Source organism: Adiantum capillus-veneris, chromosome 20, assembly GCF_014529385.1.
Source record: "Adiantum capillus-veneris isolate H3 chromosome 20, ASM1452938v2, whole genome shotgun sequence".
NCBI classification, from domain to species: Eukaryota; Viridiplantae; Streptophyta; class Polypodiopsida; order Polypodiales; family Pteridaceae; genus Adiantum; species Adiantum capillus-veneris.
In genome coordinates, this window is record NC_140950.1 from 141,706,032 (window position 1) to 141,721,858 (window position 15,827).

At 45.4% G+C, this 15,827-nt stretch overlaps 1 protein-coding gene across 6 annotated transcripts in view; it reads left to right on the plus strand.

Moving 5' to 3' along the window:
* Nucleotides 1-5,024: 5,024 nt before the first annotated feature.
* The window catches only part of LOC147433324 (putative L-ascorbate peroxidase 6, chloroplastic/mitochondrial), a 38,871-nt gene continuing 28,068 nt past the window's right edge, over nt 5,025-15,827 (plus strand). For 2 of the 6 annotated variants that reach the window (XM_086492926.1, XM_086492925.1), the window contains exons 1-9: nt 5,025-5,278; nt 5,507-5,668; nt 5,975-6,095; nt 6,180-6,280; nt 6,405-6,492; nt 6,588-6,655; nt 6,741-6,827; nt 6,924-6,998; nt 7,079-7,156. In XM_086492926.1, the coding sequence (XP_086349052.1) occupies nt 5,072-5,278; nt 5,507-5,668; nt 5,975-6,095; nt 6,180-6,280; nt 6,405-6,492; nt 6,588-6,655; nt 6,741-6,827; nt 6,924-6,998; nt 7,079-7,156 (987 nt within the window). In that variant the 5' untranslated portion in view covers nt 5,025-5,071. The remainder of the gene's footprint in view (nt 5,279-5,506; nt 5,669-5,974; nt 6,096-6,179; nt 6,281-6,404; nt 6,493-6,587; nt 6,656-6,740; nt 6,828-6,923; nt 6,999-7,078; nt 7,157-15,827) is intronic. The other 4 variants (XM_086492920.1, XM_086492921.1, XM_086492922.1 and 1 more) reach the window with 4 other exon arrangements.

Here is a 15,827-nt window from a genome sequence, read left to right on the forward strand (position 1 = left end):
GTGGTGACCTCATGATGCACCAATATACCTACCGTCTCCTCCTTGGGTAGAGACTTCGCTTCCTCCATAATGGTAGCTTGCGCCCTTTTTCTTGCATCGTGTGCTGCTGAGCTCAAGGAAAAGGCCAAATGGGCTTGGAGAATGGCGTTTTGAAGTTGAGCATCAAAGTCATGAAGAGAGGAAAGCATCCAAGAGTGAAGTTGATTGGTCCATGCCAATGGTTGGACTCTTGGGAAAGAGACGGTTGCAAGCTTCTTGGTGAGGTCCAAGAGCCTTTCCTCTACGATGTCATGGTAAGAGTCATAGCTTTTTTGAAGGTTATTGATAAGCACACTTTGGGCAAGGATGTAAGCTTGGGTACAATCCAATTGAAATTGGATATTAAGAGCTTCAATTTTGGCACTCAAGAGGGCTTGTGCTTGAGAGTCTTCTAGGGAGAGGTGGGGAGGCTTCATGCATAGGCTAAGGGGGGCTTTTTGGTTGGCGAGAAGATTTTGCAAGTGTGAAAGATGGGAAGTGGCTTTGTGAAGCTTATGGTTAAGGGTATTGAATTCCACCAAAGAGAGTGCAACAATTCGGTCAAATTCCAAAGGCTTATTGATGGCGGGGAGAATGGGTAAAGCTTCATTATGTGGTTTAAAGGCTAGAGGTGGTGTAAAGGCAAGGGAGGAGGAGCTTGCGGCAAGAGAGCCAAAGGAGGATGGGAAAGTGAGGGGGGGGGGGGTTCAAGGATACCACCTTGGTTTGACATTGAGAGTGCACCACTACGCAAGGCCAATGACGCACCCGTGATGCCAAAAGCTTTAGTAGAGGGAAGGGAGAGTTGCTCAAGATCCTCCAATGGAAGGTTTGCCGTGAGACCCCGTAGTTCCTCCGGGCTAAAGAGAGTTTTCCTTGACGAGGTTAAAGTGGATAGGGTCGGAGGCATCGGGGCATGTTGCATCCACGAGGGTGAGTTGATGAGTGCCGCCGCTGTGGTGAATCCGGGGAGAGAGAGAGAGAGCAAGGTTGGGAGGGCAAAATGGCGCGTGAGGGCTTGTTGCAATAGGGGTTGTTGAAGGGTTAGCGGTGCTTGTATTAAGCAAAAGGCGGGGGTTCAAAACCACTCTAGTGGGCAGAGAGCCAATCGAGGAGGAGGTTGGAGCCGTATGGCCTGCTACAGCGGGTTCGGACAGGTTGTTGGGAGAACCCGTGACACCCCCAACCTCCATGTTTATTGCCGACGAGGATGCGGGGAGGGTAGCCATGTCACCTTCAGGTCACCGAGTAGGGTGGCAGATTAAAAGGTAGCAGAGGGAGAAAAGATGCCGTCACAGCAAATACTTGGAGTTTAAGCTTTCAAGGGCGAGGTTAGAGGTTAAACTCCATGTATTTGCTGTGACGGCATCCCACTTACCCTAATATAATTAACAAAATCAACCATTAATAAACTACTTAAGGACCTCTCTTCTTAAGCAAGAAAAAAGAAACCAAATACTCTAATACCAATGTAATGGAAATGACCTATGAACTTTGAGAATAGCGGAATAAAGAGAATTAAGGTGAGCATTTTTGTGAGATCACTTTGAGAACATAGAGGGTGAACTTAATTGATGGTAGCAACATAAACATAGTACTTAATTAACTTGGCATGAACAATACTTTTGCAAGAGAGAAAGTATTAGAGAACATGTCAATAATTGAGGACTGGATTTACTTGGAGCCGGTCCCCCCTCCAAAAGGCGTTTGTATTATATATTCTCCCATCAAGAGAGACTTTGTTACAATACAATCTTTGTGTTCCTTGTGACCTTGGTGATGCTATGAAAGTATTAACTACCCCAAGCCTCAGTCCCAAGGCCTCAAACACCTTCGAAGGTGGAGAGAGCTAGCGGGGAATGAGGGTAGGGAAGAGGAAGAAGAAACATTCCATGGGAGAAAGAAATAGTTCCTCACTTATCATCACTCTTCTTTCTTAGCATAGCATAATAGCATACTAATGAAGATGAAGAAGATGGCAAGCTTAAGTATTGAAGCATGGCCCTTGGTTGGATCTGCATTCCATAGCCAAGAGTGTTAGTGTAGGCTCTCCACTTCTCAACAAGCTTGGAGAAGGAGATGGAGCTCTTGCACTTTGCACTCCACACAATGAGAGAATGTGTGTGTGTGTGGGGGGGAGAGTATACCCCCCTCTTATGCTTGGTTCACACCTCTCTCTCTCTCTCTAGTAATATTTAATTATTTCATTTGGATACGTGTCCTCTTTTTCCTCTTTGAGAGAGAGAACTTAATTATTTATTTTTATGTATCTAAATTCTCAAAATGTGTAAGACATACTGGTGACTTTTCGATTTTATTATGGAGAATCTTCTCGGATTCCCACATCAATTACCTCAAACCAACTATTAAAACTTAAATGAAGAAACATGTTTCGAACTCTGGCAGCCTGAGTAGGAATACAAACCAAGTTGTCGTCGGTGATGTAGCGCGCCCGATCTTAATATAAAAAAATAAACCACCCTCGGCCAATTTGCTCTCCGATCATTGTCGCCTCAGTCTGCTCGCGTGTCCCGTTCTTCACTCCAGCTGCGACACGTGGTGGCGATGCCCAACACCTAATGGCCACGGCCCACCATCCTTGCCTTCCCTTCAAAATGAAAGGGCATGCCGCCACATCACTTATGATTTCCCTCTAAAACGATTTTCTAAAAATCGTAGACACATACTCATTGGGCCCCTATAAAACCTAACCAAGAGCATTCAAGCACATCAGGAGGGCTCATGTAGAGGATCATTTGAACATGCGTCTTTTATGCTTATTAAATCGTTTGGTTGAATTGAATACTTTAAGGGCTTAGTCAATCAAGCAACCATGTGTATTAAACATGTGTCTTTTATGCTTCTTAAGTCATTTGTTTTGAATTGAATACTTCAAGCCTTAGTCAATCAATCATGGAACATTTTATGACTCTTTAGACTTTATCTTTGAATTTAACATTTCAAGAACCTTGTCATTTTATGGATAAAAATCACCTCAAGCTTTGGGCAAGGTTCCCACAACTACTTTAAACTTCTTAGCACCTCATGCTTGGGTATGATTTCCACCTCGAGGTTAACCCTAGCTTACGTAAGGTCAAAGGATTTTTTAACACTAACTTCTGGAGGTCTTTAAATGAAGCTAACCCTAAGGTCTTTTAAGCTCCATTAGATGCACATTGGTCTTTGATAGACTACCTCTGTTTAAACCCCTTTTGAGATGTAACCATCTCTCCTCTTGGTCCCTTGCTGCGATAAATCTAGAAGCACTTATTGCACATTGCTCTTTGGTAGACCGTCTCCTTTTGGACCCCTATTGAGATGCAACCATTTCTCCTTTTGGTCCGCTGTTGAAATAGGTCTAGAAGCGCACACACACACACACACACACACACACACACACACACACACACACACACATATATATATCCTAACTCTTGTTCCCCTTTTATTTTTCATATTAAGTGATTAAGTGATTAGTTTAATATGAGAAAATCATTTGGTAAAGTTAGATATTATATTTTATGACAACACCTTGCTTGGCGGCCTCAGAAAGACACCCCCAAACATTCTACCAAGGACCCCAGCCTCGACACCCTCTTGAGTCTTCTTCCAAGTTCAAGAAGAAGAGTTTGAACTTTTGGCTACTCTTCAAGATGCCATGGCACTATTTCACACCCACTTGCCAGAGGAGATCAATGGTCCACAATCATTGAGTGAACCTAGTGGCGGTTGATTTTCTCAAGGGGGGAAAAACATTCTGTTCGTGCATACAACTAGGTCTTGAAGCGTTGCTCTTTCCTACAGAGGGAATGACTCTACCCACTAAGCTATCACTTGACTTCTTTTGAATGAGATGTTTCACTCCAAGTTCACATCAGGTTCTCATAGACTATATACCATGTGTCATGTAGGGCACAAAGCTCACCTAGTTCACACCCGGAACTGTGCAACACACATTGAGTCTACACCTAGTTCACTATGAGTTCACAACTTTCAAGCTCACACTTAATTCATAAATTGTATCAAATGGATCGATTTTGTCGTGCTTGGCCTAGCCCCGTGCGGGGCCATGCTTCTTTTTGGCTGTAGATCCCCTTCAGAGGGAGGTGTCAGTAGGGGGTACCCAATTTTACTAAAATCATCAAAAGCGAGAATCTCCAAGCGATGCTTTCTGCAATGTAGATGGCAGGCGAGGGAAGTGAGGAAGAGGAGCCACGTGCAGTCGGGTGATGGGGGTGGCATGGGCTCTCTCCCCCTACCCAATTCTACTAAAAGCATCAAAAGCGAGAATCTCCAAGCGATGCTTTCTGCAATGTGGATGGCAGGCGAGGAACGTGAGGAAGAGGAGCCACGTGCAGTCGGGTGATTGGGGTGGCATGGGCTCTCTCTCTCTCTCTCTCTCTCTCTCTCTCTCTCTCTCTCTCTGGCGACTTCGATAGACCGCCCACTTGCTTCTCTCGAACCCTCCTGTAGAGGCGGTGGTGCAGGCATTCAAACCACGAGGAAGCACTCTCTTTCTTTGTCTATCCTGTAGTGAGCAGTGAGCACTCTCTGTTGAGAGCGAGCATGCCACCAGCCCATCGTCTCTCTCTCTCTTTCTCTCTCTCTCTCTCTCTCTCTCTCTCTCTCTGTCCGACCAAGGGAGGATGTGTGGCTGAGACGACGACTGAGGGAGGGAGTGAGGAAGCTTAAGGGAGGAGGCAAGCACAAGAGGGGGACGTGCGCATAGCTGTGTGTGTGTGTGTGTGGATGAGACGAAGGTGAGGCCTCGGGGTGTTGCAGAGGAGGGGGGGACAACAATAGCAGGCTGACGTGGACTTTGGGGGGGGGGGGGGGGGGGGAGCAACATCTAATAAAGAAACTTAATTTCTTTATTAGTGAGCCAGTAGTAGGCGAGTATTAAGAAGTTAAATATGAAATACGAAATTACGAATAGTTCCGTGAAGAATGAGTGACGGCAAAAGGTCAAGATAGTAGAGCCACTTGGCATTTTTAGGGAGGCTGAAAGGATATAGGGGTTTCTCATTTGGTGGGAGCTCGAGCTCATTCCGGGATGCAAGCGAAGGTCGCCATGGCTGCTGCACCGTCCTCTCTCTCGTCTTCTTGCACGAACGTACGCCACTTCAGTCCCCTTCCGCCCTATTCCTCTCCTCACTCTTCTCTTCTTCGCCTTCGCCATCGCCATCACCCTGTCCCACGGCACAATGCAACCTGCTCCCTCGCCCTGTCTTCGTCTTTCTTACCAAAATTGCGGGACACAGTAAGTTTTCTTAGCCTCTTTTCTTTCGTATTCTTGTATCGCATTATGGCCTTTTTGCGACATTATCTACTACAAGTCTAAATCAAGTTTCAGAGACAACAAACGTGCTTAATTAATTTATTTTGATGCGTTCCCTCTGCTCCAAGTTATCTTAAAGCTGTGTTCATGCATGCCTGTATATACGCATTGTTGGAGGTGTCAATACGTGATCAATGCTGTATGCTGTAGACTCTTGAACGTTTGCAGATATTGCTTCAGCAGACACAGATCAAATGCAATACAAATGCAAATCTTTTGGTCACCAATTTTGCATCCAATCCTGAGCAGCTGAAGAAGGCTAAAGAAGACATAAAGGAGCTTATACAAAAAACCCACTGCAACCCAATTTTGGTGAGCATAAAAACATTATAATCTTGCTGTAGTATTTCCATCCCCTGTGCATTGGAATGAGTTTTTTCCTTGTTGCCCAGACTCGTTTTTTCATTGATTGCCATGTTAACAATCACTAGGCTGTGCAATAAGATGACTTGTTTCTTTTATGTACATGAAATAGCACATGCACATTCCTGAACATTTTGGTCATCAAAAGTTCATGTTTTTTTTGTTTGAATTAAGCGTTCTGAGCATGCACTCAGACAGAGTTGGCAGCTTGTGCTCTTGAATTGTATGTAGCATTCAGTTTCTATCTTTATTTAGATACGACTTGGTTGGCACGATGCTGGAACTTACGACAAAAACATAGAGGAATGGCCAACCAGAGGTGGCGCCAATGGGAGCCTGCGATATGATATTGAGTTGAACCATAAAGCAAATGCAGGTGGTTTGTTTCCTCTTGCACAGGTACTTTTCGATTATAATTGGTTGCAAGGGTAAATATTTACTGCATTGCTAATGCTAGCAGGTCTTGAAAAAGCTTTGAGCCTAGTGACACCAATAAAAGAAAAGTATCCCGATGTTACCTGGGCTGACTTTTTCCAGCTTGCAAGCGCCACTGCCATTGAGGTACATGTACATTTCTGGTGTGTCTCTTATGGCTTCGAATAAGATTCTATTGAATCAACAATCAAGTGTTTGTGCTTGTATGGCTTCGCATTGTTGCTCATATGTTACTGATATGAGTTTATAGGAAGCAGGTGGCCCTAAGATCCCCATGAGATATGGAAGAGTACAGACTGTAGGGCCTGAGGGATGCCCACCAGAGGGGAATCTGCCTGGTACGTTTTAGTGTTTTGAGTAGCATAATTATGCTATCCAAAACTAACAGTTCTCTTTAAGATTTCACATGTGGTGGATGTTTGTATATGTGTAGACGCGGGTCCTCCTGCACCGGCCGAACACCTTCGCAACGTCTTTTACCGAATGGGCCTGTCTGACAAGGCAAGAGAGAAGCTTTGTGCTATTTTGTTGGATTGTTTACCTTTGCAAATTCAGGGGCTTATTAGTTTTATCGTGTCTTGTGAAGGATATTGTAGCCCTATCTGGTGCTCATACCTTGGGAAGATCCAGGCCAGAGCGTAGTGGTTGGGGCAAGCCTGAAACAAAGTATACGGTGAGCCAATCCTCATGTGACCTTTTAAAAAATGTGATGAATGAAAAGGTTTTAAAGTTTGTTTTGAAGAGACCCATGTTCTTGGTTTTGTTGTAGAAAGATGGCCCAGGAGCTCCAGGAGGCCAGTCATGGACAGTGCAGTGGCTGAAGTTTGACAACTCCTATTTTATGGTTGGTGCTAGCAATTTTCTGGCCTTTTTTGTACTCTGTAAAGGTGGGTAGACTCTGATGTATGGGTGCTTTGTAATAAGGACATAAAAACGAAACGTGATGAGGACTTGCTGGTGCTTCCTACTGATGCAGTGCTTTTTGATGATCCAGGATTCAAGGCATGTCTACTCCCATAGTCATCACTTCTCCAGTTGTCTTTGTATTTTTGTGTGTTGTGATCTTTTTAAATCCATTTCAGTGTTTTCGGTATTTTTGCATGCTTGATCACTTGATCTTCCACTTATTGGGTAGTTCATTGCAACAAGATTGTCCTTGTTATGCATGTATGCACAGATAAGACCTGCAGGTGAGACCAAAACGTGAATCGATTGAATCTGGGTGGCGAGATTTTGTAAGATTTTTTATTTAGACATGTAATTTTTTTTGGCCAGACCATGTGCTTCACTTATGAGGCAAGTACAGTACCTTGCTGGTTGGATCCATCATTATGGTTTGTGCACAACTTTGTTGGCATCCTTGAGATGATGTGAATTTGACAAACATGTTTCCCTAATTTGCGTTACCTTAAAGTAAGAGACAATTGTAGGTGATTATGTGAGAAGATATTGATGCAATCATGTAGCCTGGAGCGACAAGGGAGCTTGACCAAGTGTTGAGACCAGGCGCTCGCGCACAGGTGGCGAGGACGTTGGGGGTATAGGGGTGAAGGCTCTTGGCCAAGTGTCTGTAGGAAGACTACCACTACTTTAGCTAGCGATGAGAGGGTCTTCTCCTTGGCAGGGCATTGTATAGAGTTCTGATTTCTTTCAATTTTAAATGGAAAGGCGAGTTTAGTTAGTTCTTGTTGATGCTTTAGCTACCCATCTAATGCTGCTGGTGGGCCGATAGATATTTCCTACCATGATGCTCTCGTCATTACCTTTGAAATGATGTTAAAGGGGTACCGGTTGTAGGAGGAATCATCTTGAGGGGGTATATCATACTCTTTAAGTCACCCCTCTTATGATCTACGCCATGGATCCACTACTCTAAATCTAAAAGCCTACAAACTCATGCGTACAAAAGTATCAAATTTAGAAATTAGCACCAAGGGCCCCAGCACTACGATGGTAGCTCGCAAAGGAGGGAGGAGCATTAAAGGTTGACATGGAGGGTTGATAGCGCTCGTTATTTCATGGGATTGTTCCTACGACACATGTGCTTTCTTTACTGCTGAGATGGTAAAGAAGGCCTTTGACAGGATGAGGATGAGGAGAGCATATGATCGCGATGGCCTAGTAGCATTATACATGTTAGAGATTTGCTTGTAGAGCTTCTAGTAGTGATGTTCAATTGTGCCATGTGCGAGGGCCTACCTGATACTTGGAGTTTGTCTACTATCGTACCTATCCTCAAGTCAGGGGACCCTATGAAAGTCTGGAAACTACCGCACTATCATGATTGGACACACATTGGCACGTTTGTACGCATCCATCCTTGAGCAGCAGTTGAGTAGATGGGTAGAGAGAGAGGGTATACAGGTAGGACAGGCGGGTTTTAGGAGAGGTTTCTCTCCTCTTGATCATATTCTGACACTCGGAGCCTTTATTGAGGAGGGGAGATCACATGGGAGACAGCTCTATTGTTGCTTTGTGCCTTCGATATAGTGCCATGGCTAGATTGATGCGTAGACTGCAAGCAATGGGGGTACCCACAGAGTTGATTTGGGGAATCGTGGCTCTATACAAGTAGTGGGGCATGTACGCTCTCGAGAGGGGATTTTTGGTTTGGTTCACTCCACTATTGGAGTGAAACAGGGCTGCCCGCTATCTCCTACACTATTTGGCATGTATGTGGATGAGGTTTCTGACTACATTCGGAGGGATGGTGATAGAGGAGCACAGTTGGCAGGGACATGGATCCCACTATTGTTATATGCTGCTGATATTGTGTTGATTTTTGACTTCCGGAGGGGATGCAGCGCCACTTAAATACTCTATACACATTTTCTCATGATAGTGGATTGCCTGTTAACCTGGGAAAAGCCAAGGTTATGGTGTTTAACACCACACCACAGTGGGTCAGGAGGTCAACACCCACATCTACGTACGGCCAGGAAACGGTGTTGTGTACAGATGCATACACCTATCTTGGGGTAGTCTTAAGTGGATGTGTGTTTTCATTGAGGAGAGCAACAAAGATTAGAGTGACGAGAGCTTACATAGCCTTGGGAGGATGGAGAGGATGTTGTCTGGTGCAGTGGAAGTGTTTAAGGATTTAGCTCAGATCTAGTACTCCGCACAAACACAAGGTTACTTTCCTTCACTTGAAAGAGAGAGTGAACTGAAGACAATGACCGAAAGAGAGGTAGAGAGAGATAGAGAAGAGACGACATTGCATGTCGGGTCCCAACAAACCTCAAGGGCCGCCTTGCTCTGTTGCCAGGGTCCAGAGCAAGTACTTTCTTTATTTACTTGCACAATGCTGATACAATGATATTAATGCTGAGATGCTGATGGGTACATGTTGAGATGCTGATGGGTACTTGACAGAGATGTTTGGTACTGTTGAGATACTGAAGGGTACTGCGGTGGATGCTTGGTACTTGAGAGGCTAAGTGCTGAGTACTACGGGTACTTGGTGCTTGGTACTGCGGATACTGCTGGGTACTGAAGGTGCGTAGTACTGCTGGTACTGCGAGGCTATGGGGCTGAATGTACTGAAGGGCTGAAGTGCTGGTGCTGAAGAGGCCAAAACGTTGGGTCCTCGGTGCTGAAAACTGAAGGTACCGACGGTACTGCGGGGTTGAGGCCAAGCGGTGGCAGCCAAGGAGTTACAAAGCTGAAACGCAGGGCTGAGGTACTGCTGAAGCGCTGAAAAAATGCTACTGCACTGCTGGTAGTATTGCAGGTACTATTGGTACTGAGGGGTCCTTGCTTCTTCTAGCTCTTGCTTCCCCTAAGAGATGACCCCCAGGGTCCCCTATATAGCTGGAAATGCTGGGTCAAGTAGTGCTCCCTTGAGCCCCACGTGTCAAAGGTGGCAGCAGAATGCAATGAAGACAAGAACTGGCTCGTGATCCGGTGGGTACCTCGACTCCGATCATCTGAGAATGAGAGAGAGATCTGGGAAAGGCTCTCCATGCTGATAACAATCTGCTCATCCGGCATAGAACTAACATGCCCAATGGATAGACCCAAGGCACACACAATTGCGATCGCTACTGACAGTGCCAACTACTCCTTGCACGAGACCACTGACACGGTCTCCATATAAATATCACCTCCAACATGCTCTGAGCGCAAAGATCTGGTGCATCTCCTCCTGGCTAGATCTAGATGTGGATCTAGATCTTGGTGGAGGAAATCTGTTGTTGCATGGGCACAAGGCCTGTGAAAGGCTGCCCAGAGGTGGTACTGCACCGTAGATCTTGGTGGAGGAAATCTATTGTTGCATGGGCACAAGGCCTATGAAAGGCAGCCCATGTGAAACGCTGGGGCTGATGTCCTGAGCAAGAAAACTCTAGCTGATCACAGGCCAAAAACGCTGGCCGATCTGGAGAAAAACGGTAGCTGCTGTGCCTCTGCACCAAGGCCCTCTAGGGTACCCCAACACATGCACTGGAGCATGCACCTGAACTGTTGCATGCCGGATAAACAAGAGTCTTATGAAGACGGAACTAGAACTTCTATCCTTGGATGGACAATGTAAAATCAAAGAACATCCTCTACTCCAAGAAGGGAAGAGATCTCCCTCTGTCATCCATAAATTACGATCCGGTACGAAAGTGCAACTGTATCATCTGTGTGCTACTCGTCGGATAGGTAGCTCCATCGACAATTCCAAGAAAGATGTGCATTTGCAAAAGGCACAGCAAATCTGCCAAGCCATCTCCTCGAAGAAAACACAGCCATAGAAAACTCCTCCAGCAGTGAGGAAGAAGATCTTGCTATTGTATAAACACTTCTGTCACGTGCACATCATAGTTTTTCCATACGTCAATCACACGTCGGACGCACACGCGTACGGAAGTACGTAATAAGTACGGATCAGACCACCCGAAATTCCACACGTCAGTCTTAGGATGCTACATAGTAATTGTAGAAATACTTACTGCACCACCATGTTTAAAAATTTATAAGTTTATAGACAGACAAAAGTTAAAACTTAAAACCATAGAAACTTTAGAAATTAAAAGTGGACTCTGGAGACTGGAGAGAATCAAGAATCAAGATGGTGCCTCAGACCTCTAAGTAATGATTCATAAAGTAACCTCCAAACAGAAAGGAGTCAAGAGTCGGGACTCAGGACAATAGAAGCAAGCCAAAAACATTCAGGAGTGTAGTCTCCTGAAGGCTGAATCCGAAACATAAGTAGAGAGGCGAGACTAGAGGCTAGAATCTAAACTGTAGACTCTAGAGTCAACAGTGAACAGAACACCATACGGGTAATGGCATAAGTAAATGTCAAAAACCATGGTCCAGACTCCATAAGCAGGCGGCCAGGCACAATGAGCTCTAACTCTCACCATAGCTCACATCCTCATCGTCATAAGCAACATCATCCTCGTCCTCGTCCTCATCCTCATCCTCATCCTCATCACCACCAACTGAGCATGATGCTCCAATATGACTGGTCCCAGCAATGGGAATAGGCTCTATCGCATCTGTAGTACTCTCTGCAATGGCCTCCTGAATCTCTTGCAAGGCAAGCAAGCGGTCCTCATCTTTTTCCTTATTGAGCATTTCCAATGTGACCTCCATTCTCTCATAGCCGCGCTCTTTGATTTTGGATATGAGCCTCAAGTTCGTGTGTATGTACACAAGCTTCTTTGTATGAGATGGGAGTAGCCTGTTTCTTCTCTTGGTATGAATGAGAGAGAAGGTGCTCCAATTTCTCTCACATGGAGAGGCACATGTCCCTTGCGAAAGCACTCTCAAAGCAAGAGCTTGCAAAGCGGGTGTGCAAGCCCCAAAAGTTTCCCACCATTTCACTCCCTCTTGCATCCTCAATGCATCTTTTGCAATTGGATGAGCAAATGACTTGCTTTCAGCTTTATAAATGCCAAACTCATCAATTAGGGTGCCTTGCAAGGTCAAATCACCCTTGGTGTACCTGTCCGAGAATGTCATCCATCCTTCATGCACCTCGCCATCACTTTCTTGCCCTCTTCCTCGCCATATGGGATGCAACATGTATCCAACAACATGTAACGGTGTGTGCAACATATTCCATCTTTCAATGCATAGGTCCCTAATCTCTCTCATCCTTGCAGCATCAATGCCTTGCATGTTTTCAATTTGCTCTACCATGCGATCCGTAAGCTCGTACATAAGCCCCATGGTGGCTCCTTCCCTATCAGCCAAACGGAGAATTTTCAAAATCGGAGCACACATTTCCAAAATCAGCCTTGCCTCTTGCCAAAAGGATGCATTAAACACAATTTTCGAGACCTTAGTAGCCTTTTGAGTCTTGGATCTCTTCATCTTAACAAATTTGTCATCAATCATAAGCTTGCGTATACCTTGCATGCATCTCTCATCCACAAGATTGGCCAACATAATAAAGTAGTACGCAAATCGAGTGGCTGACGGCTTGACCAAGTTCTTCTTGCTAAGTTGCCGAAACAATGCCAACATAGTAGATTTTCTTGTCACAAATGTGACAATCTTTGTTGCATCCTCAAGCACTTTTCCAACCCAACCAATCTATCCAATGTCCTCAGACAAAAGGTCCAAGCAATGGCAAGCACATTTGGTAAAAAAAAATTGTTTCCACTCCCTTTCAATCATCTCCCCAACACCAACACAATTGGTTGTATTGTCCATGCATACCTGCACAACATTTGTTGGGCCAATCTCTCTGATAACCTGATTGAGATGCTTAAAAATAAATTCTGATGTCTTTGTTTCCCCAGATGTGTCTACAGGTTTCAAAAACACTGACCCTTGAATAGAGCATGCAAGAAAGTTAATGATAGGCTTGCGCCTAATGTCAGACCATCCATCACACACAATAGAGCATCCATATCTTTTCCATTTCTCACGTACACCCATGATCTCAGTCTTTACGCATTTAACCTCCTCATTCAATTCTGTGGTGCGCAAAGCATGATAAGAGGGGGGAACATACGAAGGACCTTCTTGCTCAATAGCTTTCACCATTTGCAAAAAGTAAGGGCTCCTTACTTTCCATGTAGGAACATCCTCAGCATAAAAAAACCTGCGCAAGGCTTGGTCTGCTTGCTTCTGTGTTTGCAATCCAAATGCACTCGCCAAACCCCCTTGAGAAACCTTCCTCTTTTTGCTTGAGGACCCCACATTGGACTTGGAAGAGCCACTTACATTAGTTGTTCCCTTAGCATGCGTACTCATTGAAGCACCTCCTTGAGCTTGAGAGGGATCTCCTTCCAAATCATTGACCAGTGCATCTACAAAAGCAGCTCTGTCTTCTCCCTCTGGCCTTGCATCTGCATGCAATCTTGTGACAATCTCTACAACATCTGCTAGGGCCTCATCACATGGGCCTCCCACACCATGGCCAACAATGCCCAAAATATGTGCACGGATACGCAAAGGACCACCGTCCCATGAATGCCCACATAAATTACATTTACAAGTCCATTTTCCTTTTGGAAGACACTTCACTTGCTGCACATACTGCCACTCGGGACGCTTGGTTCGGCCCATTTGCACAGTGCAAACTTGCAAAGAATTCGGCTTGGAAGTTGGAACTTGGAAGATGGTGCAACGAGTGTACTGAGCTGGCTGCTACGTTGTGTGTTGGTGGGAGAGGTTGGAGGCAAGAGAGTGCGACCCGAGGGCGGAGACTTGAGAGCATGGGCGGGCTGATGTCCAAATCTCACTTCATACACGCTCTGTGACAGTGTCTGAGTCTCTGCAATCTCTGTATATTCTATGCAGACACATTCGCCTACAGACTATACGAGCGCACGGCCAAAAAAGTGCAGCCGAAACCTTTGTGCCCCAAATTTTTTGCTACGCTGGCTGCAGGTACGAAATCCCCATCCGTACTCCATCCGTACCCGAACCCGTATGGCAATATGGCAGGCCATCCGTACGCGAACGAAAAAAACTATGGTGCACATCTAACCCTATGTGCATGTGGACAAGCTATCTCAGGTCTAGGGTTCAGGTCAGCTTAGGAAGTGTTCTGGCACCCTTGTGAGCCTGTGCGCAGGCCGTGCATGTCAAGGCACTTAGAATAGTTGCATATCCTCTGATTGCACACAGCAGGATCATTAGCATGACATTCAGTACCCATCATGAGCATTTTCCAGAGCATAGAATCCTTTTTGCCAAAGTACACATTTTTCACTTAATTATTAATAAGTGACTTTTGTTGGAAAAGTAAGTAGGGCAAATTGCTAAGGAATTATAAAAGAAACCTAGTGGTCACTTAGTAGAAGCAGAAGAGACAGCACGAGCTCAGGCTTGCAATGTTCTCTTCTCCGCAAGACGGCAGAAGACCTTGCGTTTTCAGCCAGCAAGACAACCAACGTTTTTGGACTCTGCCAGGTCCTCTAGCATTTTCAGTTGCAGATCAGCCCAACGTTTTTCTCCACAGCAGCAGAACCTCCCTAGCGTTTCCATCAACATCAGATCCAGCATGGCGTTTTCAATTGCAGATCAAGCCTAGCGTTTGCAGTTTCCGGTGCCAGATCATCCAAGACCATTAGCGTTTTCAGCACTTAGACTTTGCAGATCTAGCCCTAGCCTCGCAGATCTCACCTACACGCAGCAGATCCTCGCCGTACCGTCGAGTCGGCCAACGTTTACAGTTTCAGCCCGCTGTTTTCAGATTTCAGCATCTGCGTTGTCAGTGCATCGTCGTCGAGTTGTCGCCGTCGCCATCGCCATCTTCGTCGACAGAGTATGAGCATTTAGCAGAAAGTCAGCAGTTTGCAGATTTCATCATTTCAGCCCTAGCGTTTTCAGTTTTCAGCCCGTCCCGTCGTCGTCATCATTGTCGTCGACGTCGTTGACAAGTTCATTGCATCTAGACCATTGTACTAGATTTGTGCAATCTATAGCATAGACCTCTCTCGCTATAGAGAGAGGGGCCCTTGGAGGAGGGTTTGAGAACCGCCTGGTGTCGTATTCTTCTCTCTCTCTTTTTCTCAGTCTCAACACTTTCATTCACAATAGCATTCACTTTGTTTGTGATCATTGCACTCTCCCTCTAAAGGAACAAAAGGCTCTCCCTTCCATAAGTAAAAGGAACCCTCGAGCACAGTTCGGAGCACTCATCTTGAGCAATATCAACATTCACTTTCGTTGCACCTAACATTGGTATCAGAGCTTTGACAGTGTTTTGTATCACTCAAGGAAAAACCACAAGAAATTTTTTGCTTGTTGCGGTCGCACGTATCCGAAGTCCACTTGGGTGTGTCGATTTCTAATCGTGTTTTTGAAGAGTGTTAGGTAACCCAAGAAAGAAGGGCTTGTCGAGTCTCCTCTTGTTCCTCTTTTCACTCATTGAGAGTGGACCGTGCACTTAGCGGCTGGCCAATCGACGTGAGGTGGGGAAAAGCAACTTTGGTGTTGTAACAAACTCGGACACCCCAAGTCAAGATTCTACTGCAACACAACAGAGATCCACTTCAAAACAGTTCACACTTCACAATAAGTCGATATGGCCCGGCGTAGTTCCGTGCCTAGAGATATTGGCCCCGAAGACTGGTGTCCCTTTCGGTATTTCTTTTTGTATTAATCTGTGTTCAAAGTACAAGAGAGTGGGTAGGTGCTCACTCTCAGACTCTGCGTCTAGATGCTCTGAGAAGTGAGGCCGTGCCCACTTATTTATTGTTGCAAGGGATGCCCAAAAGCA